General features: G+C 39.3%; 1 protein-coding gene across 5 annotated transcripts in view; it reads left to right on the forward strand.

Annotated features, from left to right (window-relative positions):
• EMB2804 (tubulin folding cofactor B) overlaps nucleotides 1–26,546 on the forward strand; it is a 316,373-nt gene that overhangs the window by 119,470 nt on the left and 170,357 nt on the right. For all 5 annotated transcript variants that reach the window (XM_089809401.1, XM_089809404.1, XM_089809403.1 and 2 more), the window contains exon 6: nucleotides 7,840–7,881. In XM_089809401.1, coding sequence (XP_089665527.1) covers nucleotides 7,840–7,881 — 42 coding nt within the window. The remainder of the gene's footprint in view (nucleotides 1–7,839; nucleotides 7,882–26,546) is intronic.

The raw sequence follows: 26,546 nt of genomic DNA on the forward strand, positions 1-26,546 counted from the left end.
CGACACCCTGCAGTTGTCGAGATGGGGATACTTGGACATGTTCTCACAGACACCGTAGTGGACAGAGGGTCCGGCGTAAATGTATTGCCAGAAGAAACTTGGAGGAAACTTGGACAACCGACATTGTGGCCTCCAAGATTTCAGTTGTTGACTGCTGATCAACATGGCATTAAACCATTGGGGATCCTCATGGCACAGCCGGTAACCATTGGCACCAGCCGTTCCTGATGGATTTCGTGGTGATTCCGTTGAAAAGGAAAGGCTATGACGCCATCCTGGGCCGTGGGTGGCTTATCGAAGCAAGAGCTTGACACGACTGGAAGAAGAACACTTTATTCCTCGAAAGTAAAGGCCGCTGATTCGTCATTGATTTGCATACCCAAATGGTAGGTGAAGAGGCCCTCTCGTCAGATTCTGAGGGAGAGGAGGACGAAGGTAGACGACGGATGGAACCGGATCAGGAGGGCGTCCTCCGATTGGACGGGGGAACAATGGATGACGACTTGGATTCCGTCAATGGTCTCTACCACTGGCAAATGGAGGACTATGAATTATTTCACAGCTGCAATGTTCTGTCAATTGAGAACGAATATCCAAAGGAGTTTAGTGAAGTAAAGGAGGGGGAGGCACCGTTGGATGTTACACCCGCCCATGCATTCAGTAAAGGAGAGACAATTAAGTATAATGAAGCTACACTCCAAACGATGAATTGGGGGGACGAGGCAGAGCCGAAGAACATACTAGTCGGAGATAATTGGGATCTAGTACTCAAGGCCGCGACATTCAAGATATTTATGGACTACAAGGATGTGTTTGCATGGACATACAAGGACCTTAAGGGAGTACCATCGGAATTGTGTGTGCACTGCATCCCGTTGGTGGAAGGAGTTGTACCTGTATGAAAGCGACCCTATCGGATGAACAAGAACTATGCCGCACGGGTTACGGAGGAAATCAACCGGATGCTGGAAGCCGACATTATCTTCAAGGTACAGACCAGCGAATGGGTGTCACCGATAGTCATTTCATTAAAGAAGGATACTATTCAGATCCGGATATGCATTGATTTCAGATGCCTGAATGCAGTAATGATCAAAGATCCCTTTTCGATTCCATTCACAGATAGCATTTTGGAGGAGGTCGCGGGACATGAAATTTACTCTTTTATGGACGGGTTCTCCGGATACAATCAGATTTCCATAGCGGAGGAGGATAAGTTGAAGATAACGTTTGTTGTCGAAGATGGGGTCTACGTGTACAACCGGATGCCTTTTGGGTTGTGTAATGCGCCGGTTACATTCCAGCGGATTATACTGCATATTCTCGACAAGATGTTTGTGGGAAATTTCAAAGCCTTCTTGGATGATTGGTCAATATTTAGCATGGAGGACGGACACCTGGCAACACTTGGTGAGTGTATGGAGAGATGTCGCAGAGCCCGACTAGCATTGAATCCGAAGAAGTGCAGATTCATGGTTCCGCACGGTAGACTGCTCGGACACATTGTCTGTAAGGAAGGATTAAAGATGGATCCCGACAAGGTGAGAGTCATTCTTGAAATGCAGCCTTCTACTAATGTGACGGAGGTAAAATCTTTTCTCGGGCATATAGGTTATTATCGGAGATTTATTAAAATTTTTGCCAAGGTGTCCCAACCATTAGATAAGTTAACCTGCAAGGAAGAATCATCTAGATGGGATAAAGAGCAGGATGAGGCATTTGAAGGGCTAAAGATGCGACTGGCTACGACACCCATCCTAGCATATCCGGACTAGAATAAGGAGTTTCATGTTCATGTGGATGCCTCCTACTATGCGATCGGCGTGACCCTGGCACAGACTGGTAATCATGGACTGGATCATCCAATATACTTTGCTAGCCGGTTGCTCTCAAAGGCCGAGCAGAACTACAACACGACTGAAAGAGAAGCCTTGGGAATGGTTTATGTTGTGCAAAAATTCCGTCATTATTTGCTTGCTACACCGTTTGTGTTTTATGTTGATCACCAGGCCTTGTTGTACATGATTAACAAACTCATCATCCAAGGGAGGATCAGCAGATGGCTACTACTGTTGCAGGAATTCACTTTCAAAATCATTGTTCGGCTAGGAAAGAAACATGTTAGTGCCGACCACCTGTCGTGGATCAGAACAAGGGAACCAGCGGAGGGTGTGAATGATGACTTCCCTGATGCACAGCTGTTTCAGATTGGCGTACTGCCGGAATGGTACAGGAGTATTGGCGAGTACCTGTCAATAGGATAGTTTCCCACGGGGATGTCACCAAATGATAGGCGCAAGTTGATAATCAGGAGTCGTACGTTTCAATTGATCAATGGGTTGCTCTACAAAATGGGGCCGGATCATATTCTTCGGCGGTGTGTATTGGAAGAAGAGATACCACAGATGTTAAAAGAAGCACATGAGGATCTCGCGGGAGGACACATGGGACCCGACACCACTTCACGGAAGATATTACTCGCAGGACTCTGGTGGTCGACGGTGTACAATGATGCACAGGAATGGGTCGTCGGATGTGACACTTGCCAACGGGCCGGGAAGCCGCTGAAGAGAGATTTCATGCCACTTCAACCCTCTCATGCGCAGGAACTTTTTGAGAGATGGGGACTAGATTTCATTGGACCACTGAGGGTGAGCAAGACTCGACGGTGCCGCTGCATCATTGTTGCAACGGAGTACTTGACCAAGTGGGTGGAGCCCCGTACGTTACCAGATAACTCGGCCGTCAGCACCGCGAAATTTATTTATGAACAAATTATCACAAGGTATGGAATTTCGTTACAATTAACAAGTGATAGGGGAGGTCATTTTGTTAATCATGTTATTCGACTGCTCACCACTCAGTTCAAGATTTATTATTCACTGTCGAGCCTATACTATCCAAGAGCAAACGGACAGGCAGAGGCCACCAATAAAATTCTAGTATCCATCATCTACAAATCCTGCTCGGTGGAAGGTGCCGATTGGGAGGAGAACTAACCCGCTGCCCTGTGGGCTTACCGCACGACGTACAAGGTGACGACAGGACACACACCATTCCAGTTAATGTTTGGACAGGAAGCAGTGGTCCTAGCGGAATTCATGATTCTGAGTCTCCGAATAGCGTTGGAAAACAAATTGGATGACAACGGAAGCCTACAAGAGTGATTGAATAATTTGAATAAACTGGAGGAGAAACGGTTGTTGGCATAGTGGGCGACGGAAGTGGCACAGAATCGATGCAAGCTTTGGCATGATAAGCATCTGAAACGTAGCAGATTCCAGCCGGGACAGTTAGTATTGAAGTATGATGGCCGTAATGAAATCAAGCCGAGAAAATTCAAGGTGCGATGGGTTGGACCATATAAGATCCGAGAGATTGGCGACACTGGAGCAATCAAACTGGCGACCTTGGACGGACAGGAGATGGCTTAGTCGGTTAACGGATGTAAGTTGAAACCATATTGCGCAAGAAAGTTCTCGCCGTCATTGAATCCTCCATCGTCGTCATTACAGGACTCTCTGGCTGCGACGTCATCTGGAGGTACCTTTGTTATTTGATATGTAAAAAAAAAAAATTAAAAAAAAAAAAAAAGAAAGAAGAAAAAAAAAAAACAAAAAATGCGGGCCCCGCGGACTGAAAAGTCCCACAGGCAATTGCCTATCTGTGGGCAGAGAAAGTCCCGCGGGCAACTGCTTGTCTGTGGGCAGAGAAAGACCTCGTGGGCGGCAGCCTGTCCGCGGGCTGAGAAGCGGAAGGTCCCCGCGGACAGTCTGTTTGCGGGTTGTTAAAAGCCCCGCGGGCAGATGTCCGCGGGCATAAAACTTTATAAAACATTCTTGCCAAAGAAAGCCCCGCGGGCTTAAAATCATTTCCTCCAAACTTATAACTCTCTCCGCCGGTAAAAGAAAAGGTCTGCGAGCTTGGAACTTCATCAATTCAACCAGGTTTGAATTTCTTTTTACTAGCTAAGCAGCGAATCACCAAGAATCGGTTTCCCACATAGAATCTATACTGAAAATCCGGGAGTTTGTCCATCAAGCACAGCCTTGTTTCGGCTCTTCCCAACCAAATCTGTCATTCCTGCAGCCTCTATTGGAAGATCCGTTAAAAGCGACGGGCACTGGATTATTGTCAAATGCTCATCGTACTACAGCGAATGACAACCAATTTTAGCATCAACGAGCAGAGCCGGGCATCACGATTCATCCACATATGATGGTTTCCGTCTAAACCTGCATGGGGAGTTATCTCTGCTATCGTAACGGTCCGTGGGAAAGGTGACTTGAACACATCTAGAGTGACATTTTTGTAGCGGTCGGAGGAAACAAATATAAGGCGAAATAAACCATCTTTGCATGGAGTCAGCGGGCAAGCGGAAGCCGTGGAAGAGTCAGTTGGCAGCTAGCATGGAAAAGAATTCAAGGGTTTTGGCATCGGGAATTCGAGTTGCAGGCCCCTCCGGTTCAAGTAGCAAGAAACAGAAGACCCAGGAGGAACTCACCTATCTCACTGTCCAGTTTGAGAGTCTTAGTGGAAGCGAATGCCGGAAGTGGTGGCAGGAGACCCCTGAGGCAGACCAAATTAAACAAATTTTGATGCAGGCACAGGTGCATTGGGCTATTCAACTTCCCATTTTTTCCATCCGGTTGTTTGAATCAGTATTGCGCACTATGATAAAGACTTATAATGCCAGGAGCAGAACGAGTACATTCCTGTACAAGGAGAATCAGATGACAGTATCTTTTAAACCTAGGGATTTCACTAGGGTTTTCGGCATCCCTGGCCCCGATGGGAGGAAAGTGGAAATCAAGAATCATAAACTGTCACGGGAACGGAAGGAGCATTGGATAGCTCTAGTGTGTAGGGACCTTACACCCGTAGAGAGGGAGACAACAGTTCAAGGGACAAAGTGCAGAGGGCTTCGCAGAGACTTTATTCAGGAGTGTCATTGGCGGTGTATCATGGACGTCATCAAGAGCAGGTTGACAGGCGCCACCCGAGCCTCAGATATAGCATTGCCGCAGATTGTGTTTATGAATGGTATCATGCAGGGAGTGGTATATGATTGGGCCTCAGTGCTTGCCGACAGGATGGAGGAATTCATGACGCTTCAACACCGAACATTTTTTATGCCGCACCATGCCATTGGGCTGTTTCTAGAGGTTGCAGCTAGCCAGATTCCAATGGATGGCTTTGAGGCTCCTCCAAGGGGCAAGTTGGCAGACGGGGAGCCTTCCATATTCTACTGGCGACACTTGGATACAGGAGGATCAGCAACAGGTCACAAGAAAGTACTCTGCAGATTGGCTGCTTCCGGAGAGACAGATAGCGGACGGAGGGCACTTCGATGAGTGATGGGGCTGAGTCCGTGGAAGAAGAGGAGAGCACATCGACTGAAGTTGACAGTGAGGCAGCGGGTAGCGAGCCCACATTCTTTACCCCTCCTCAGCTGTCAACTTCGGCGCACTTGACTACCCTTCCGACAGTCATTCCGGCGTTTGGTCAGCGCCGTGCCCCGGTCCTTATGACTCCTCCAGCAGAGGCAAATGTCCCATGGACACTGATGGAGGTGGTCCCACAGGCAGTGACGGATGTTGTTCCACGGACAGTCGCCGAGTCATTGCTGATGGCTGTAGCGGAGGTGATTCCAGTTGTACCAGCGGATGTCACCGTCGCAGTCCCACCGAGAGCACAGTTACTGCCGCCACAGTCTAAGCCGCGGGTTCGGTTGGAGGTCATTGATTGTGATGCAGTGGTCACTGTTTCATCATCCTTTGTAGCAGAGGCCGAGTCAGCCCAGCCAGTACCGGAGGCGAACATGGCGCTTGCGTAGTTTGATCAACCGGAGGTGATGGATAGAGTGAGTGAGTTTCTGAGGCAACAGTTCCGACTCACTCCGGCGAAGCGGGGTCCGTCCATTCAGTCCCCTAGGCGTTCACGAACATCACCAGCAGTACCAGAGCCTCAGCTTCAGGAGGAGCGAATGCCACATGCCGTGGTTGTGCCAACAGCAGAGAAGGCGGCACCGGATGTGGGCATGGCTCCCACTGATGAGGAGGAGAACAGTGATGCGGAATGGTCGTTGGAGGCCTTTTCCAAGGAGGACTATGGGTTGGATGAGGATAGGTGTCGGGATTACCTCAGGACTATGAAGTCTGCATTGAAGAAGGGACACGATGTAGACAGAGGCTGGCCGGCGACGGAGACAGTTGAGATGTTGGCAGATTGGGCCACTGAGCCGGAGTTGGGACCCAGTGACACTCCTATGATGAAGCTGGCACATGAGATTGTGGGACTATACAAAGATGTTTACTACAGTCGTCGGCGTGCGGAGGCAAACAGGGTTGCAGCAGAGAGATCATTGGCAGTTGAGACTGAGGCTAGACAGAAGCTAGCCGCCGATTTGGCCGACCAGCAGGCAGCATGGGCCGCAGAACGGGCAGCACTATTGGCAGATCTGGCAGCAGTGATGCAGGAGAGGGACGTGGCTAAGCAAGGTACGGAGGCAGTGGTACGAGATAAGGATGTGGTTGAGCACGAGATGCAGTTAGTTAGGACGTAGGCCATGGATGCGGCGCTTCTTTTAAAGGAGGCCGTCAAAGTTAATTCTTAGATTCAGACAGATCTCCGCATCAGGACTGAGCAGGTGTACGAGTTACGTCACCAGCAGCACACTTCTGAGACACCCCCTTCTCTCTAGTATTTCTTCTGTGGTCTGTAAGTTGTCTCCTAATTTTGTTAGTCGTCAGGAGACGACTGTTTTTTTGGGGGGGATGGTGTTAGCCGACTGGATGGTTCCAACGGTGTTTTGTATTCTGTAGCTGACGAGGTGATGTCTGGCGGTGTTTCTGTATTCTGTAGCCGACGTCGTCGGTAAATAGTTTGTAGCGGATAGAATATTTGTGGCCGACGGACTCCCTCGGGAAGGTTCGGCGGTAGTATTTATATCCCGTCTGGGATCATTGTAAAGCATCATTCATCTACTATTGCGAATCTTATGAAGCCTAATGTATGTTCTGGCATATGCGAATATTATTCTGCTATTATTGTCTGTATGCGTTGATTTCTTTACCTGTAAGGTAAACAGTGTGGACCTATTAGCTTGTTAGAAGAAATGATTGAAGGGAGAGCTGAAACATAATTCTGATACTTTACATAGAATATTCAAAACATCGTCTATAACCAGCTTGTCTATCCTTTGGGCTGGAGCAGCTGAAGCTCATCCACAGGTGGCAAAGCTTCTATCTCATTGTCACTTCTCCTATGAAGAAAGAAGCAGAGGCAACCACTTTTAAATCAGAGAATAGAGCCCCTTGTTTCCAGAATAGGTCTGCCGTGGGAGGCCCAATTGAAATTGCTTTGTGGCCCCTCTTGATTGAGTGTGGATTAGCTTACATGGGCTTTGTCCTCACAATGAATTTTTGTCTTGCAAAGGGAGAATTTTAAAATTTTTATTTAGTTATTTTTTAAATGAGGAAATTAAATTAAATGCCAACTCTCATGTTTTGTGTTTGATAAATCTTTTGTTGTTGGTCAGGGTGATTGTGCAAATGAATGTTGTGATTGAGTAAAGCCGAAATTGCTTATGATTCATGTTTTAGAATTTAAAAAAAAGTTATGGTGACTTGTATATAATCTCTTCAATGAAAAATATTTTCTCCACAATGGGTAACATTGTCTTTGTAATTTTTTATGTTAATTATCATTTTCTTCTATATTCTGTACTTGTGTCTAATAATGTTTATGTTTATTATCATTTTCTTCTATATTCTGTACTTGTATGTAATAATGTTCTACTCATATTTTTTACACAAATCATTATTCTTATTCTTGCAGATTACAGATGACTACATGGAAGATCTAGCTGTAAATATTAAAGTAAGTGATCCTGGTTTTTGTTGGAAACTTTATTTGCTTTCCCACAGTTAATGGAGTATCTTTGGCTTTTTCTTATATTATTAGATTGTTTAATGCACTTATATGTGTAGGCAACTTCAAAATGTCAAAATTAGCACCTTGTACGCTGTAATAGGGGTAGTTATGGCCATTTTATTTTATGAATTTTTACATCTCCAACTGGTGCTGATTACACATTGTGGCAGAATTGGAGTTTTGTTGCCATGTTTTATGGATCTCTAGATTATGTCACTTGATGAAAATATCAAACAGATTTCTCTTTGAATGAGCCATGAATGCACATAACTCATTCCAAATTTCAGAGATTCATAGGCAGAAAATCCTGGATGTCTAGTTGATAGTAAACAACGAAAGTGTATGCTGTAACACACTTAAAATCTTTAAGATATTTAGAGCATTTTAGATCTGCCATGCATTGATTTTCATCCATAATGAGACAACTAGTATATATTAGGCATTACTTGTCGTGGCAGTTTGTGGGATATAAATTATTTATAGGTAGTTTTGAAAGAGGCTGTGATGCTTTGATGTGACAGGCACTTATGATTTCTATATTAAATTAATCATAGTATAAATACAACCTTTGCATCATAATTAGCATTTTACTTTAACTTCCACACACTTCATGTCATCCCTGTATCCTAACTCCTTGAGGAGACCCTGTTTTGTGAGGCAAGAATTGTGTAAGGGAGGTCCTTTACTATAATGGGCACCTGTTTTCATTGTTTCAAATCGGGTCAATCCTAACAGATTCCAAATGACACTTGTGTTGCTTCAAGCTGGTATACTTAGGGTTTAATTAGGAAAAACCCAAACAAGAAGCGTCCAAAATGTTAATTTTGAACCAGATTAAACAAAAAATAACAAACCTTTACCAGACAGAGATCTCTTTACCCTGGGAAAAACCCTCCTCTTCGAGGGAAACAACCCAGTCCCACAAATGGAACCTTTATTATATTTTTAAAGAAAAATACAGAGTCTTCAACCATTTCAAGAAATCTTCAAAGCGCCAGATTGAGCTCAAAGTCCTTTTACAAATAATAGAGGTAAACAATATTTTCTTATGAATACCAGTTAGAGTAAATCGACTTTCAGGAACTGACACACCCAGGTCAGATTTTGAGATTATTTGCTGAGTATATACTGTCATTCATATATCCTTAAGAGCTGCGTAATATTAGAGAGGAGTATCGGATAGTGCATGTCATAATCAGCTCCCGAGAGAAGGGAAGTAAGTCAGAGAAAATGGGTTCAGGCAGATACAGAGCAGTCAGTACAGTTGACATATACAGCCTGTAGTACGGGTGTTGGAAGCTAGTGATACCAGAGAACATTGGCCTTTAACACTGAATACCCTCAGAGCAGTAAGGACGTCTATCCATTTACACCAGCTGCTCCTATTTGGAAGTGGTGTGCAGTGGATACCGCACATGCTCTAGCAGTGACTGGAAGCGACAAACCAATACTTGGTCGTGGCTCCTATTAACTGTTTCCCAGTCACGTCACCCAGTCAGGGCAGTGGTTGCGAGTTCTTTGTGAGGCTGCTGTAGCTCAACGAAGATCATAACAGTGGCAGTGTTGGAAGGGCAGGTGATAACTTTCATTGAAAGGTCTACACCCAGTGCGGTATACTTTACATCAGACATCGACATCATCTATTGTTTTGCTTCTACAATGAGGCAAGGGTCATTACTTGCAGCTTCAGGTTCTTCTTCCTCAATCATTACATTTTGTTGAATAAGAGACTGTATCTGTTCTTTACTTACTGTGTGCTCTTCTTGGGATTGGAATATATGAATGTGAATGACTATGAAATGATTAATAAAATCAGAGTGTTCATGAATTTGTCTTTTCATGTTTGAATCTAGCATTTGATAATGTCATTGCCTTGGAGGCTTAAATAGTGAAATCAGAACCTTGTACTATGCTGGGCACCAACTGTTTGTTAAATTGTCACTAGTCAATCTGTGAATTTCATTGCCAACTAAGAGTGAGAATACTACAGTGGTATCAGAGCTACAAGACCTGCCATCTTGTGGGAAAGCAAAATATTTGTTGACTGATTTTTTATCCAAAAATGTCAGTTGGGAATGAGTAAAAGACATTATAAATTCAACCATCTACAGTTGGAACAAGCAGATTCTTCGAAACATATTGACATTGAGGATAGTTACTCAATGGCTGGGGAATTGATTTTTAGAACAGGTGAACAAACTGAACAAACTAAACAGGTTGATCATTTTGAATAGGCAAAACAGGTAAACAACACTCAAATGGCTCGTATTGAGAATGAACAAGGACAAGAAGTGAGGGAAACTTTGAGAGCTATTAGAGATGGGCAGGACAATATAATCATTGCACTTCAGCAGCTTACAAGTGCTATGCAGCAGTTAGCTCTGCCTCACAGGGCAGCCCCAGGTCATCACAGTGGAAATGGTAGTGTGGTAGGATCACCTTGAGCTGCTAGGGCCCCACACAGTACACTGACAGGCCTTTGATGCCCAATTTTAATGCAGAGGAAGAGGTAGCACCACTTGTAGCACCAAACTTACTACCAGATAACGTTATGGCAATGTACGATGAATGGAATTTATTCCCTGATCCGGTTAAGCAGAATTTGTCCTTTGTTCAATACTTAAATAAAAAAATGGAGAGTTTGTCAGATCCAGATACAGTTGAGAGGGTAGCAAGGTATACGGTTTTTGCTTTTAGAAGACCGATATTGAGATTACAGGGAAGGAAACTTGAGTTTCTCCCGACAGGTGTCTATGATGTAGATGTACCTGTGTTTAATATGAGACCTGCTAGTCCTATTTGCAGTGTTGCTCGAATGCAGGAGACAATTGCTTCCTCAAGTGGGACCGATTCATGTGTGGAGTCACCCAGCTGCGACGCCAGTGATTTGGGTGTTACAACAGAGTTAGTAGATGTGGGTTCATGCTCTAACGTTATTGATTCACAGCCTGACATAGAGTCATGTGTGCAGAGTCAGGTGACAGTAGTTGAGACTCTATTAGGTGGTGGGGATGCAAACAGTGTGGACACCTCTGGTGATTCGTTAGATGATGTTATGATTTGCACTGGGTATGATACCCCTTGTCAAATATTGGGTGATGACCCTTATGAGATTTTGGATGAGTCCCAGAATCAATGTTTACCGGATCTTACTATTGAGATGGAAGTTGAGACGTGTGTGGAGATTGAGATTGCAAGGGCTTCTATTTCTTCAGAGGAGTTGTTTGAGGTACATAGTAGTTGTATCTCGAATGCAGAGCTGTGCAAGGATGAGAGCACATGTTTGAGTGATCTTGTGGTGGACAGTTTGGATTCAGTTTCCTATCACAGTACAGTTAGTGAGACACAGAGCTTGAATAGGAGTCATAGGTTACAAAGGCATCATGTGACTTCTTAGCTAAAGGTGAGTGATAGTGACATTTATTCATCTCTTGATCATTATGATGCTATTTGGCATATGCTAGCTACATCTGGTTTGGGTGCCCGAGTGTTAGATGAGCATGGTGATAGTAGTTTTTCCCTAGCAGAAGTTCATGCGCTTTGAGAGGCTGTTAGGATCTTGGAGCATAGTTACTGTTAGTTGGTTGATGACAGAGATTACCTTCTGGAGTGGGGTAGCACCTGCTATGAGGCTTTGTTAGGGAAAGAGGAGGTAGTTGAGCCCACCGGGAAGCTTGAGGTGACGGTGAATTCTCTTTAGTATTCTCAGATGACTTTTCAGGAGTCACAGTCACAATTGGGTGAGGTTATTGTGGAGTTAGAACGGGTATAGTCAACACCAGCCCCAGACCCTGTTTAGTTACATATTATGGTTGGTGGTGAGTTTTCTTATATGGTTGAGGATGAGGGACGTGATGATGCGGCAAACACCTTCATCCAGGATATGAGTTTAGTATGTATAGAGGAAGTGAGAGCATCAGTGGAGACGAGATCTCAGGGTGATTTGCTTCCTTCTATTGGAAGTGAATCTATTTCTTTTCATACAGTTGGTAGCATGAGACAGTTCGCATTGTCACATTTTCAGAGAGATCAGCTGTGGATTGCGGGGGAGCAAATTGATGCTTCCACATATAATTTCTATTGTATCGAGTCATTCATGGAATATTTACTTGAGAGCTCGGATTTGTGGGAAGTTTCATATAGTATATCTAAGGGTGCTCTCATTTGGGGCTCTCGTGCTATTAGATAATTGGTGAGGAAGATTGTAGAGATCTTGGCTACAATACTTCTCAATAGGGATTTTTTGGTTGGGCTTGTTGAGAGGGTTGCCCAGGATCCTGCCTGACCAATACTTCAGAGTCAGAGATTGGAGCCATCTTCTGATTTCTAGTTTGATGATGATGAGCCTTTGACAGAGATTAGGAGTTTTTATTGACATTACACTATGAGGAGTGCTCATCACTTTTCTTTTGACCCACAAGTAGAGGTCTTGGTGTCTAGCATTATGGATGGTGACAGAAGGTTTGGTATTCATTACACTCACAGAGGGTGTACTTCTCTGCCAATGGAGGGAGATTTTGAGATACAAGGTAGTGTGAAATAGTTGGATGTGCTAGTGAATGAGATGAATCAAAATCACAAATAGATGATTCAACTGATTTCAAAGCCAAGATTTGAGCAGAGCATGATATTGTTTTTTTGAAGGGCGAATTGTGATGATATAGTTGCGGCTTTAGATTTGCGGGGCATTTCTTATGAGACATTGCATGAGTTGGGCATAATTGAGGTGGAATGTGATGAGAGTTTATGTTAGGTTAAGTCAGATGATGTAGTTGTCGGCATGAGTTACCCGGATCATGTTTTTGATGGTGATGCAGTGATAGAGTCATGTTACACTATCGATCAACAAAGTGTTGATGTTCACCTCATGGATAATCTTGCATTTGACATGGATGCAACATTGTCTTATGATAATTCATTGTTTGAATTTGAGGTTGATCACTCACTTGAGTGGAGTTGGGCTTAGTTTTCACCATCAGTAAAGATTCAGTTTTGTGTTGCGGCAGTTAGTGACGTTCTTGATTCCACAGATTTTGATGTGGCTACACCTATGGTTGATATAGTGGGCACGAGTGCATATAGTTCTCCTATAGCTACGTCTCTTCTAGGGATTGTTGTTCAGGATTCCAGTCCAATTTATATTATATGGGTGAGAACCAGGATGAAGATATTTCTTGTGGGGTATTCTTTTGGTGATATTTTGACTCTTACATCATTAGCACAAGTTTTGAGTGCTATATTGCAAGTGATGTTGTTGGTCTTGATGATGCTAGTGGTATCCAGTTGGTTCAATGTTAACAAGGGTGTCATATACTACTTCATTTGGGATCAAGGTGGAGGTTGGAGTTCATTGTGATTGCTGGATTGGTTGAGGGCAAGCAATCTCGACAAGGGAGGACTGTAATGTCCCCATTTATTGCCAGCATCAGAATTTCAGGGACTAGCCTAATATTGGATCCTCGTAGGTTAATAAGATTGGGTAGAGGGTCTTTTAAGGATTGATTCGTCTCCAACATTCAAGGATTTATGGATTTAGCCTTCGTTTGATATCTTTTGGACTCCATTTGCCATACTTACTATGTATAGTAATCTAGGAGTAATAGAGATGGACCCTTTCTATTTTTCGAAAGCATATTTGGTCGCATGGGGAATTATGAGGAGAGATTCCTATTTCTAACGGTATGGCAATCGGACAAGTATTTCAAGAGATATTAAAGTTCAAGTGATTTATTTTAATATTTTAGTGTTATTATAAAGTTATAAAGTCACTTTATAACAAAATAACTAAAGTGACTAAAAGACGAAATAGTCTTTTATTCCACATTGCTAAGTTGTTCGTACGTCTCCTCATTTCGAAGTTATAAAGGAAAGCATTTGCATTGGGATTCAAACAATGAATATAAGATACAAAAACAAATTCCAAGGTTACTTTTGTGATTGGATTTTCTTGAGGACGCAAACCCATGAGGAAAGGTGCAACTAGATGAAAACCTAGTTCAGCACAGTATGATATCAAGCTGAGAAACTTGATTTGGAGGCTAGTTATGAGTTCATACTGCTTTGGTAAACAGGCTGAGATTGGTCAGAGGTAAACAATATTTTCTTATGAATGCCAGTTAGAGTAAATTGACTTTCAGGAACTGACACACCCAAGTCAGATTTTGAGATTATTTGCTGAGTAGATACTATCATTCATATGTCGTTAAGAGCTGCGTAATATTAGAGAGGAGTGTTGGATAGTGCACGTCATAATCAGCTCCCAAGAGAAGGGAAGTAAGTCATAGTAAATGGGTTCAGGTAGATACAGACCAGTCAGTACAGTTGACATACACAACCTGTAGTACGGGTGTTGGAAGCTAGTAATACTAGAGAACGTTGGCCTTTAACACTGAATACCCTCAGAGCAGTAAGGACATCTATCCATTTACACCAGCTGTTCCTATTTGGAAGTGGTGTGCAGTCGATACCACACGTGCTCTAGCAGTGACTGGAAGTGGCAAACCAATACTGGTTGTGGCTCCTACCAACTGTTTCCCAGTCACGTCACCCAATCAGGACAGTGGCTGCGAGTTCGTTGTGAGGCTGCCGTAGCTCAACGAAGATCATAACAGTGGTGGCGTTGGAAGGGTAGGTGATAACTTTCATTGAAAGGTCTACACCCAGTGCGGTATACTTTACATCAGACATCGACATCATCTATTGTTTTCCTTCTACAATGAGACAATGGATGATTACTTGCGGCTTCAGGTTCTTCTTCCTCAATCATTACATTTTGTTGAATAAGAGATATGAATGTGAATGACTATGAAATGATTAATAAAATCAGTGTTCATGAATTTGTCTTTTCATGTTTGAATCTAGCATTTGATAAGGTCATTGCACTAGAGGCTTAAATAGTGAAATCAAAACCTTGTACTATGTTGGGCACCAACTGTTTGTTAAATTGTCACTAGTCAATCTGTGAATTCAATTGCCAACTAAGAGTGAGAATACTACATTTCACCTCAATCTTCTTTCAGAGAAGACTGTATTTCCACCATGCCTACTCGCAGTGAGTGGAATATCTTCATCATGTCTACTTGCAGAGGATGAAAGAAAGAGCATCATTATTGAACTTCCTTCACAAAGAAGTACTCACCATGAAATAGTTATTGAGGCTGAGACTCTCTCTCAGCAAGCATATCATTATCTACTAAGTCAAGCTTCTTCTAGAATTAGTTAAAACTCATCTTAGGAAGAGGCTTGGTGAGAATGTCAACAACTTGTTTTCCTTTGATCCATATCTCTGAGAAAATGATATTTAATTTCCACATGTTTGGATCTATCATGAAGACAGGATTAATGGAAAGCTTTACACAACTTTGATTATCACACAGTCATAGTAGGATCAGACATTTGACCAAAAAACCCAGAGAGTAATTTGCAAAGGGACATGGTTTCTTTTGCAGCCATACATGCTGTAACATACTCTGCTTCAGCAGTACTTTGAGCCACACAAGTTTGCTTCCTGCTACACCAAGAAGTCATGGCTGAACCCAAGCTGAAACAATAACCTGAAATACTCTTTCTGTTAGTAGCACACCCTGCCCAATCTGAACTAGAAAAGCCTATTAATGTTAGTTCAGCTTTTGATGCAATAAAATAAACCATATCACAAGGTACCACAAACATATCTCAGAGTATGTTTGGCTGCAACCAAATCAAATGTATATGCCTTGCTTCACACATGAATTGACTCAGGGTATTAACAACATAATAGATAACAGGCCTTGTGTTTACTAAGAACATAAGTGAACCAATGAGTTGTCTATAGACTCTATACATAGTAGGATCAACCAAATCTGAACCAACAACATCCTCATAAAGTTTCTTTAGATTTTCTTTGATTGGTGTGGCCATGGATTTACTATCCAACATACCAAACCTTTTCATAATATCTAGAACATATTTACCTTGGCTTAGAAGAATACCCTTCGAGGATTGCCATAGCTCAGGACCTATGTTACCCGGGGATGCGTTTCCGACAAAAATTGAGCCCGTCCCCACGTCAAACTTTTGGAAACCTTTCCCTTGGCTGTCCCATAAAATTAATGTTTTAGTTTTGATAATTTGTTTGATTTCCACTCTCGTGTGAACTTTAAAGTTAAATTATTTAACACAAACATTATATGTTAAGGTTCTATAATTTATATAAGCATGCGTTATCCATGTTTTCATATGAATATTTAAAATTTCCTTGTATATTGAAAATTTTCCCTACTTTTTACATAGCTGTTCCCACTGCCGTCCCCTATTGTCCCCTGCTCCAAGATAAAAAAATCCGTCCCAGAAACCTGTTTCCCTGTCCCCACGTACTCTCGTCCTGGAAACTTGGGGGAACATAGCTCAGGACCAAAGAAATAATGCAAAAGACCAAGAGATCTTTCATTTCAAATTCTGAAGTAAGATTCTCCTTACACTCAGCAATCAGACCATCATCTCCAGTAAGAAATAAATCATCCACATAGAGCACAAGAATCAAATAATTGTTATCATCCCTTTGAAAATATAAATTTGGATCAACATCATTCTTTTCAAATCCCAAGCTTAGAAGGTAGTTGTCAATCCTTTCATGCCATCCTCGAGGGGCTTGCTTAAGACCATATAACGCCTTTTTCAGCTAGCAAACATAAGAATCTTTGTCATGAATAATGAACCCTTTTGGCTGTTCAATAAAGACTTCCTATTCTATAACACCATTTAGAAATGCTGTTTCAACATCGATTTGATGGAGTTTCCAGCCCTTTACTGCTGCAATACTTATTATAGATCTAATAGAAGAATAACGAGCCATGAGAGCAAATGTTTCCTCATAATCTATGCCCTCCTTTTGAGAGAAGCCCTTAGCAACAAATTTGGCCTTATATTTCTCTATAGTACCATCAGCAGAATCCTTAATTTTAAACAGCCATTTGGAGGAAACCACAACCTTACTTTTGGATCTTGGAACAATATCCCAAACATCATTTTTAAGAATTGATTGATGCTCTTCCATGATTGCATCTTTCTATACTTGCCCTTTAGAAGTTTCTTCAACACTAGAGGGTTCTGAGGCAATTATGTGATTCATCAGAGCAACATAACCGACAAACTTATGAGGCCTCTTACATTTCTCTAATTGTGCCATGAGAGAAGCATAGGACTTACTTTCTTCCATGAGGTTTCTAGCGCATAGAGTGCGTTTCTTGATTGCTTAAGAAGAACTAGGGCCTGCTGTAATATCAACAGGTTGTGGAGGACAAGCATTATGATCTGAATCAAAAGACTCCCTCTGAATCTCTTAAGGAGGTTCTGAATCAGAGATGATAGAGTCTTGAAAAATTTTCAACATCTTCAATATTTTCAAAACTTGAGCCTTTGGAAAATTTCACACCTTAAATTCATCAAAAGTAACATCTTTGCTGATTTCAATCTGTTTTTGACTTGGAATATAGACTCTGTATGCCTTAGATGAGTCACTATAACCAACATAGATACCTTTCTTTTCTGAACGTTCGAGTTTAGACCTTTTCTCTTTGGGGATATGAATATAAACTGGACATCCAAAGATTCTGAAATAACGAATATCTACTTTAGTACCTGAGAAGGCCTCTTCTAGACACAAGTTGCCAAGAACTTGACGAGGACAATGGTTATGAATGTGAACTGTTGTTCTACAAGCTCCAGCCCATAAAAAGATAAGAAGACTTTGATTATAAATCATTGTCTTTGTTGCTGCAACGACAGCCCATTCTTCCTTTCAGCCACACCATTTTGTTGAGTATTATAGGGAACATAAAACTCCCTTTTAATCCCAAACTTTGAACAATTTTTTTGAAATATTTCAGATAGGTATTTTCCACCATTGTTTGATCTTAAAGTCTTAATACTTTTATTAGACAAGTTCTCAATAAACGCCTTAATTTCTTTGAATTGAGACAATGCTTCATCTGATTGTTGAGACTTAAGGAAGTAGATCCACCACTTACGAGAGTAAGCAATAAAAGAAATATAATACCAGAAACCACTAAGAGAAGCAACAGACATGGGACCACATAAATCTGAACGAATTATTTATAAAATTTCTTTAGATCTAGATTCACTACTATGGAAAGTACTTTTGATATTCTTACCTAAAGCACAACCTTTGCAAACTTGTTCATGATCTTGGTTGAAGTCTGGGAAGACCATTAACAACATTCTCCATAGAAGACAGAGTCCTGAAATTTAAGTGACCATATCTTTTGTGCCATAATTCACAGGAGTCATATGAGTTTAGAGAAAGAGCTTGAAGAGGATGAGCTGAAAGTTGATAAAGACTATCACGACGAATCCCAATTTCACAAGTTGATTTAAAATCAGAATACTTTTCCAAGCCAATACCTTGCCATCAGCAAAGCTGACACAATATCCCTTATTCTCTACATATGAAATGAAAATCATGTTTCTTTATACACCTGGAACACAAAGAACTTAACGTAGATTGAGAGGAATACTGAAGTTTAATCGAAAAGAAGTAGAGCCAACACCTTGAACAAAATAGCTAGCATCGTCACCAATAATGACATGCAAATGAGTGTCTTTAACTTTCAAATCTGATAAGTGATCTTTAAAACCAGTGATGTGACAAGAGGTTCCACTATCAATCAACCATGTATCACTGTTAGAGGGTATCTTGCTGAAAAGAGCAGAGACAAAAAGAAAACCTTCAGAATAATTGCAAAATTCCTTTTTTGGAGAAGAGTGTTCTACATCTGTAACAATAGCTCCATGAGAAGGTGTTGGTTTCACATGTCAATCTCTTCCATAATGACCAAACTTATCACATCTGAAGCATTGAATGTGAGGGAGATTTCTTTTCTTTTTCTTGAACTCAGGAGAAGGATCAAAGCTTTTCCCTCCGAATCTTTTAAAATCACCTTTCTTTCCTTTTCCTTTGAAAGTATGAGCAACAAGTACATGATCATCTTCGGAGAAAGATTTTCAACTAATCCCTCTTGCTTCCAGCCTGCCTTCTTCTTGAATAGAATCTCCCCTTACGTGATCAAACTTAGGAAGTTCATCTCTGCCATTGATGCCTTGAATGAATGACTCCCATGAACTAGGAAGTCCATTCATAGCAATCATAACCAGATCTTTATCAGTAAAAGATTCACCTATGACAGCAAGTTGATCTTTTAGTTCTATAATCTTCATGAAGAAAGACACCACATATTCTCCTTTGGACATCTTAATATGCTGCAATTGACTTCTTAATGCAAGAGCTCTGCTGGTGTTATTGATCTCATATAACTCCTTCAAAGTGGCAAACATCTCTTTAGCTGATTCTAATTTGGAGATGACTGGAGTCAAATGATCATTAACAGAATCTCTCATAATCTTTCTGACCATCACTTTGCTTTTCTTGCACTGAGCTTTAGGAGTCTCATCTGAAGGTTCAGAAACAACAGACTTAACACATTCTAATAAGTCATTTTCTTCAAGAGCAACAAGAATTCTTGGTTTCCAAGAGGCAAAGTTTTAGGATCCTTCAAATCTATCCTTCACCTTAAGTTCATTCACCATCTTCAAATTCTAAGAGGATCAAAGAGAAAGATTCGAAAAAAACTGGTTCAAAGTCAGAACGTCAGCAACTGGGCTCTGATACCATGTTAAATTTTGAGAGGCAAAGTTTTAGGATCCTTCCAATCTATCCTTGACCTTAAGTCCGTTCACCATCTTCAAATTCTAAGAGTATCAAAGAGAAAGATGCAAAAAAACTGGTTCAAAGTCAGAACGTCAGCAACCTGGCTCTGATACCATGTTAAATTTTGAACCACATTAAACGAAAATATAACAAAACTTTACCAGACAGAGATCTCTTTACCTTGGGAAAAACCCTCCCTTTCCGAGGGAAACAACCCAACCCCACAAAATGGAACCTTTATTATATTTTTAAAGAAAAATACATAGTCGTCAATCTTTTAAACAAATCTTCGAAGCCTTAGATTGAGCTCAAAGTCTTTTAACAAATAATAGAGACAACTTAGAACACTCATGATATAGCCTTCTAAGATCACACAACAAAATATCCAGTTGATGAAAATCAAAATAAGTAGAATTCACTGCAACACAAATGATTCACAACTTCTCTGCAAATATATCATATGAAGCACTTGATCTAAATCACCAATCCTACAAACTGATGATAGATGCACAAGCTTTGAATCAACATATATAAAACACGAGCTCCTCAGAATCTATAAATCTGAATCACGAGCATTTCTGCAAACTATTTATATTAAACAAGAACTCTTCAGCAAAATATATTAAACATGAAACCTCCTGCAAACTGTGAATGCCAAACACGAACTTTCCAGTGCGCTGAATCAAGACGAAATCTTCAGCAAATTGTGAATGACAACTACGGACTTTTCCTGTGTGCCAAGACAAACACGATAACTCCTACAACTGTCTATATCAGATACGAACTCTCTTGCGAAGTGTATGATCAAAAACTGAAGCACGACTTCCTAAAAAATAAAAAACTTTTCACGCAAAACCTTCTTGCGATGCGCACTTGCAAACACGATACACCACTATCAAAAAGGCCGTTGACACCCTCAGACTGAGCCGATGGTGTGGAAAACCAGCCAACATGTTCTTGAAACATAGTGTGCAAGATGACTAAGAAAAACTCCCGACAATGCTGTGCCACGTGATTCACCGGAAAAGTAAACGACATACTGTTTATTGAAATCTGACGATGCATATAGGTTTTTTGACGTTGAACTATAACTGACGTAACTTGAAGACTTCTCCCAGCTGTTACACGATAAGTGTCTCCAGCAGAACAAGGCAAAAATGCTGAAGCACATAATTTTGACGATGAAGACAAAAATACCGATCAGATGACAACATTTAGGAAGCAAACTCAGCATACGCTGAACAGGAATTAGGAGCAGAATATTTTTGAAGAAGCATAATATCTGAAGCGGAAAAAGAACTGGAGCAGACAGAAAGAAGATCTTTCTCGAAGCTACACCAGAACTTCAACACAAAAAGGATTTGAAACATCCATGAGAAAGGATGGCCGAAATAAACAAGATTCTGTAAAGTCTCATTCATTCATTATTTGTGTGAGAAAATTGTTTTGGGATGTGGTTGAACATTGGATGTAGTGCATCTGAAGACACATAACACAAATAATAGAAAAACCTGGGTGCCAAGAGTGGGCATGAGCATGCTTTTTTAGTCTAGAGGTATTAGAAGCTCAAATCTGCACATATTTTTGGGCTAGGATAATAGGGTATCCCATATATAGGAAGTGGGTTTTGACAATATTAGATATTACCAAAGAAGCGAGAGTTTTTTCAAACATATATTCACGTAAGTTTTTTCTTTGGTTGGTTAATGGTTTGAAAAGGGCCTTTGGCTTGAATTGGGCAATAATTATCTGAATCAAATAAATAGTCCAAACCTCATGCATGCAACAACCCAATAAGTGCACAAAGCTTATGATCACCCTAGCCTGGTAGGTGTTTGAACCTGGGCGGCTCTTGAAAGGATGGTGCACATTTATCAACAAATTGTACCTTTTATGATTACATATAACACAGAAGCTAGACGACTGTAATTTCTCTAGAATATGAGATCATAATGTACTAAAACTACATAGAAAATTACTAAATGAAACAAAATCTAGTAGGGTGGATGGAGGATTTGTGGAGGAGAAAGACATGGCGAATTTGCTAAAGGAAAATGGAGAAAATAACATTAAGGGTTGGTAGATGCTAAATCCTTTGATGCCTTAAGCCAATATTTTTATTGGTTCAATAGAGTTTAGGAGTGGGGATGGATTTTGAGGACAATTGTTTCCAAATTTTGGGAATAGAAGGGAGCAGATGGTGTAAACAATATTTCTGAATAATGAATTCTAGAGCAGTAAAAAAATGCAATTTATCCCACTGTAATGAAATATATTACAAACAATACATTTAATAGTTAAATAGAAAATAATAAAATATTAAATATAATATTTTATTTTAAATTTGTTGTTAGAAATATATGTTCACTCTGATTTCTATCTAATGTGATAAGGTTCCTTTTTTGAAATGCTTTTTTTATTGTTACAAATATTACCTACTACATACAAATATTTGGATTACGTTACTGTTTCTAATATCTCCTTGGTGCATATGCAAAATAATCTACTATTGATCAGTTAGTTTGTTTATCAAATATGTCTTATTAAATGACAATCTCTTCGAGTAATGATTGATCTATACTTATGGTTGGTTCCTGATTAAAAAATTATTGTCTGTCTATGTGCACGTGATCTGGTCTTCTGTAATCTTCCCTGGAATTTGAAGAATTTATTTTACAACCATCTAATTCCTTCCTGAATGAAGTGCCTTGGTCACATTTCATCTATTCATATTTTTATACCGAATAGTTGTGCCCTTTGGGGCCTGATCGGTTTGATCCGCAATATTAGCAACTTTTCATTTATCTATATTTTGTTTATTCACTCTTTATATTAATTCTCTTGTTTTTCTTTTAGAATGCTGACTAAGATGTTAGCAGTGTATTCGTTGGTTAAGATATCATCATTTTATCTGTATACACACCCATTGATTTATGCACTATAGGGGTTGTTTAATATGCGAACCAATCTATCTGTAGTCACTGTTTATTAAAAACATACTAAAAATGAAGCTAGTTATTTTATATGATTCATACAGACTGTTATACTGCCCTTATGCTTAATCGAATATGGTTACCATATTTGATTCTCAATGCAATTCGTAACTTTCCTGCCATGTAAGCAATAGATAGCCAATTATTCTTTATTTATTTTGAATCTGTGATACTCTAAAATATATTTGATTGAAATTGTGCCCTGCAAACAATTAGTAATGATTGGGATGTAAGTATTTTGCTTTGTGATATGCAGGAATATGTCTTGTAGAATGTACATTTAGGGGAATACTGTAATTGCATTTTTGTATTTCCTCTTGGTGATTATATTATATTAAATTATTATTTATGTTTAATTAATAATTTAATAATTTAATTTATTATTATTGTTATCATTATTTATTTATTATTGTTCATTTATTATATTATTATATTCATTTATTTGTAATATTATTATATATCATACAATATTTTCATTCACGGCAGCTACCGGTGCAACTCATATTCTGATTAGACCTGGGCATAGATGCGAAAATCAGATTCAAAGGAGAAAATCAAATTTCAAGGAGGATTGACATTGAAAAGAAAAATTGGAGCAAGTAAAGGAAAACTAAGTGCTTAACCGAAAGGACAAGCCCTAACAAATGACCAAGAAAGAAAATTAAAATAGTTTCACCAATCGACATGGAAAGCAGATCTTAAGTGTAAAGTAACAATACATTTTCATTAGCTATTTTTTCGAAAATAGAAGTGCGAACTTCAAAGTGACAAGACAAATCCCTGAAAAGAAATCAAATTTAATTATAACCAGTACTATTGTGCTTGATAGAAACAAAATGAAATCAAGACTAGCAATAAATTCCAGGTCCTTTCATCTCTCAAAATAGATAAAGAAACTTTCTCCCAGGTTTTAACACATATTTCGCAACCTTGAAAAAGCCAGAAGCATCCCTCTTGACATCAATAATGCCTACCTCTACTTAGATGGAAAGCAAATTCACAAGCCTAGGCATTAAATGCAATAATTCTTGAAACAAACATTGTGAGTTCTAAGTTGGAGCACGGACAAGCCAGGTGGATGGAGTGTTAGCCATCAAGCAGAGGGAATATGTCATGCCCAAAAATTTATAGGCAAAAACACAACTAATTAATTTAATTTAATTTTTTTAATTAATTAATTTATTTTAAAAGTACACTTGGGTTTCTTACACTCTGATATTAACATAATTCATTTAAGTTGTCGATTAGCTGAAAAACTAGTATGCATCTTACTCAAGGCCTATGGGTAACTACTTAGTTAAGTGCAACTTGTCTTGATGCTTGTACCCTAATAAGGGTTAGCAGGTTTGCTGACGTATCTATTTGTGGTGTTTAATATGGGGTAGATTTCGATAATTGGCTAGGCTATACTATGAACACACTGTCATAACACTAGTTAGTCTAAACTCTAAAGTCATTGTCTAAATTGAAGGTAGCATCGAAATGGTTAGATTTGAACAATTAATATCCTTATGCATGTTCGATATAATGTTTACTATTGCAATGTCACCTCAAGGTTCGCATTTAAAATATTTAACTAGACCTAAGGTACTAAAATTATAGATAGTTAGAATTAGGGTGTTTATAAGACGTGTTTAGATTGGATGTGCAATCTTGTTAAGTAGTCAGAGTTTTGAGGTGTCGCTACATTCCATATCTAGTATTATAATGACCAATGTTAGTACCATTATGCAGAGTCTATTGACCAATTGGATTCACTAGCGCTAGCATTTGTTAAGGTTTAGGACGTGCATGCACACACACACATATAGATAGATGAAAGATTAATTTGAAGGAGATGATTGTATCATTGGTACATTCACCCTTTTTTTACGATGAATTACTATTTAGGGGTAATGCGTGTGCCTATCGAGTTATTATATACAATTCCCCCAATATATGCAATCCAAAGATTAACAAAGTACATCATACAACAAGTCAATATGTTACATTTCTAATTCGACCTTATGTTTCTCATTACCATTAAATCAACAAATATGGAATAAGTTATACCTATCTAGGTTGACATTCTTACTAGTTTCATTGGGCAAATGCAACCCAATATTACGACTTATAAAAGTAAATCTAATGCGATAACTCTGATTATTCATTTATAACATTCGATACTCCTATATATATAGTAGTAGAACGTGTCTATGTACATATGTATATGCCCCAAATAAAGTTCTATAAAATTTTCTTTTGTATGGCACACATTCTTATATAATAACCACCAAGTATTCTATATCATTATTATATTATTATTATTATATTGTGTAATTCAATTAATATCCAACTATACACCAATCCAAATCAACTAAACCACAAATACCTGCATCTAATAATTCTAGGGTCCACCAAAAAAAATAGTAAGTCTATACTTTACTTAACACTTCATCACGTGTATTAGCCTAACTACTAGCTAAATGTTACTCTTTAACCTAATCCCATCTATCTTCTAATTATCCTAAGAAACCACTAATTTATCTACTAATCAATAAACATTAATGAAATAACATATACTACTGTCATGCCCACAATTCTACAAGGCAAAAACACAACTAATAATAATATTTTTTTTTGGAAGATATGTTAATGTTTATAATTTAGTTGAATGACTTGATGTTTAATTTGAAAGGGTTTACACTCTTATTGGGTTGTGGTTATTCTTGAATGGTACACATTTATAACTGAATGCGTATAAGTTGCATTCTAAGGGTTACTGCTTACGACGAACATTCAGACATTGCCCGACTGTTTTGAATTTTCGATTAGATAAGTAAGATACATACTCTTAACTTCGTTAGCCAATTTAACTCCTTTGTATGTTATTTCCAAATTAAAATGATATATCTATGTTGTTCTTAACCTAGTGTATTCTATGTTTCAATTACTTCCAAATTGCATTCGTAATTACTGTTATATATATATCTGTTAACTAGCGATAATCCTTCGCATAAAGATGATGATTCGTTATTTTAATATCGAGGTTGATTCCTTAAGATACTTTAGGAATGGGGTACATAAAACTATTATCTAATACCATCATCCATTGTCTTTATTCTCTAATTTATTCCAAATTTCAAATTTTGAAATGTATTCTTATATTCCCTTTTCATAAATACTAAATTTACGTTATCCTCACTTATAAAATATATTCCTATCAATCCATTTGCAACATACTTTATTAATTTAATTAACCCTTAATTATACTTTCATTTATTAACATCACAATTTCTATATCCTGACTTTATCTCTATCTAACCATGACTTAAGATGTTTCCTCGCTTCCTAAGTTGTTAGTTACACTAACCCAATTAAATATCAAAACCTATTTACCCCGAACTTGCATTCTAGAAGAACCTTAATTTAATACTTACAATATTAATTTTCCTTTAAAAAAAATTTCTTAAGTTTTCTCCCCTTAATCTAAAACAAAAACTAACATCTCCTATCTGAAAAATATAATGCTCTAAATTTTATCCCTCTCCCATTTATTACCCCCTAAGCTAATCTTTTTCCTATGCATAAAGTTGACCACCTTTTTTATTCTAACCCATCCCAAGCAATTAAAATATTTAACTTTCCATTTTAAACATTTTTTCCACCCCCCACCTAAACCTATCTATTCCAAGCAACAACCCAAAAAAAAAAATCAAATCAAACTTTTTAATCCTATTTTCTACCCACCTAACCCCTAGCTGCCATGCCTTTTGTACTTCCCATGTCCCATCCCCCGTACAAATACAAACTAATTCACATAACAAGATGGAGTTTGTTTCTCCATTTTCAACACAATACAATAGAGTCTTCTTCTCCTATGCAATGGAAAGACTACATGAACTCCAAGTTTTCAAGATTATCAAGTAAAACCT

Source organism: Cupressus sempervirens, chromosome 11 (assembly GCF_028749045.1).
Source record: "Cupressus sempervirens isolate cs-2001-9-10 chromosome 11, ASM2874904v1, whole genome shotgun sequence".
Classification (NCBI taxonomy): Eukaryota; Viridiplantae; Streptophyta; class Pinopsida; order Cupressales; family Cupressaceae; genus Cupressus; species Cupressus sempervirens.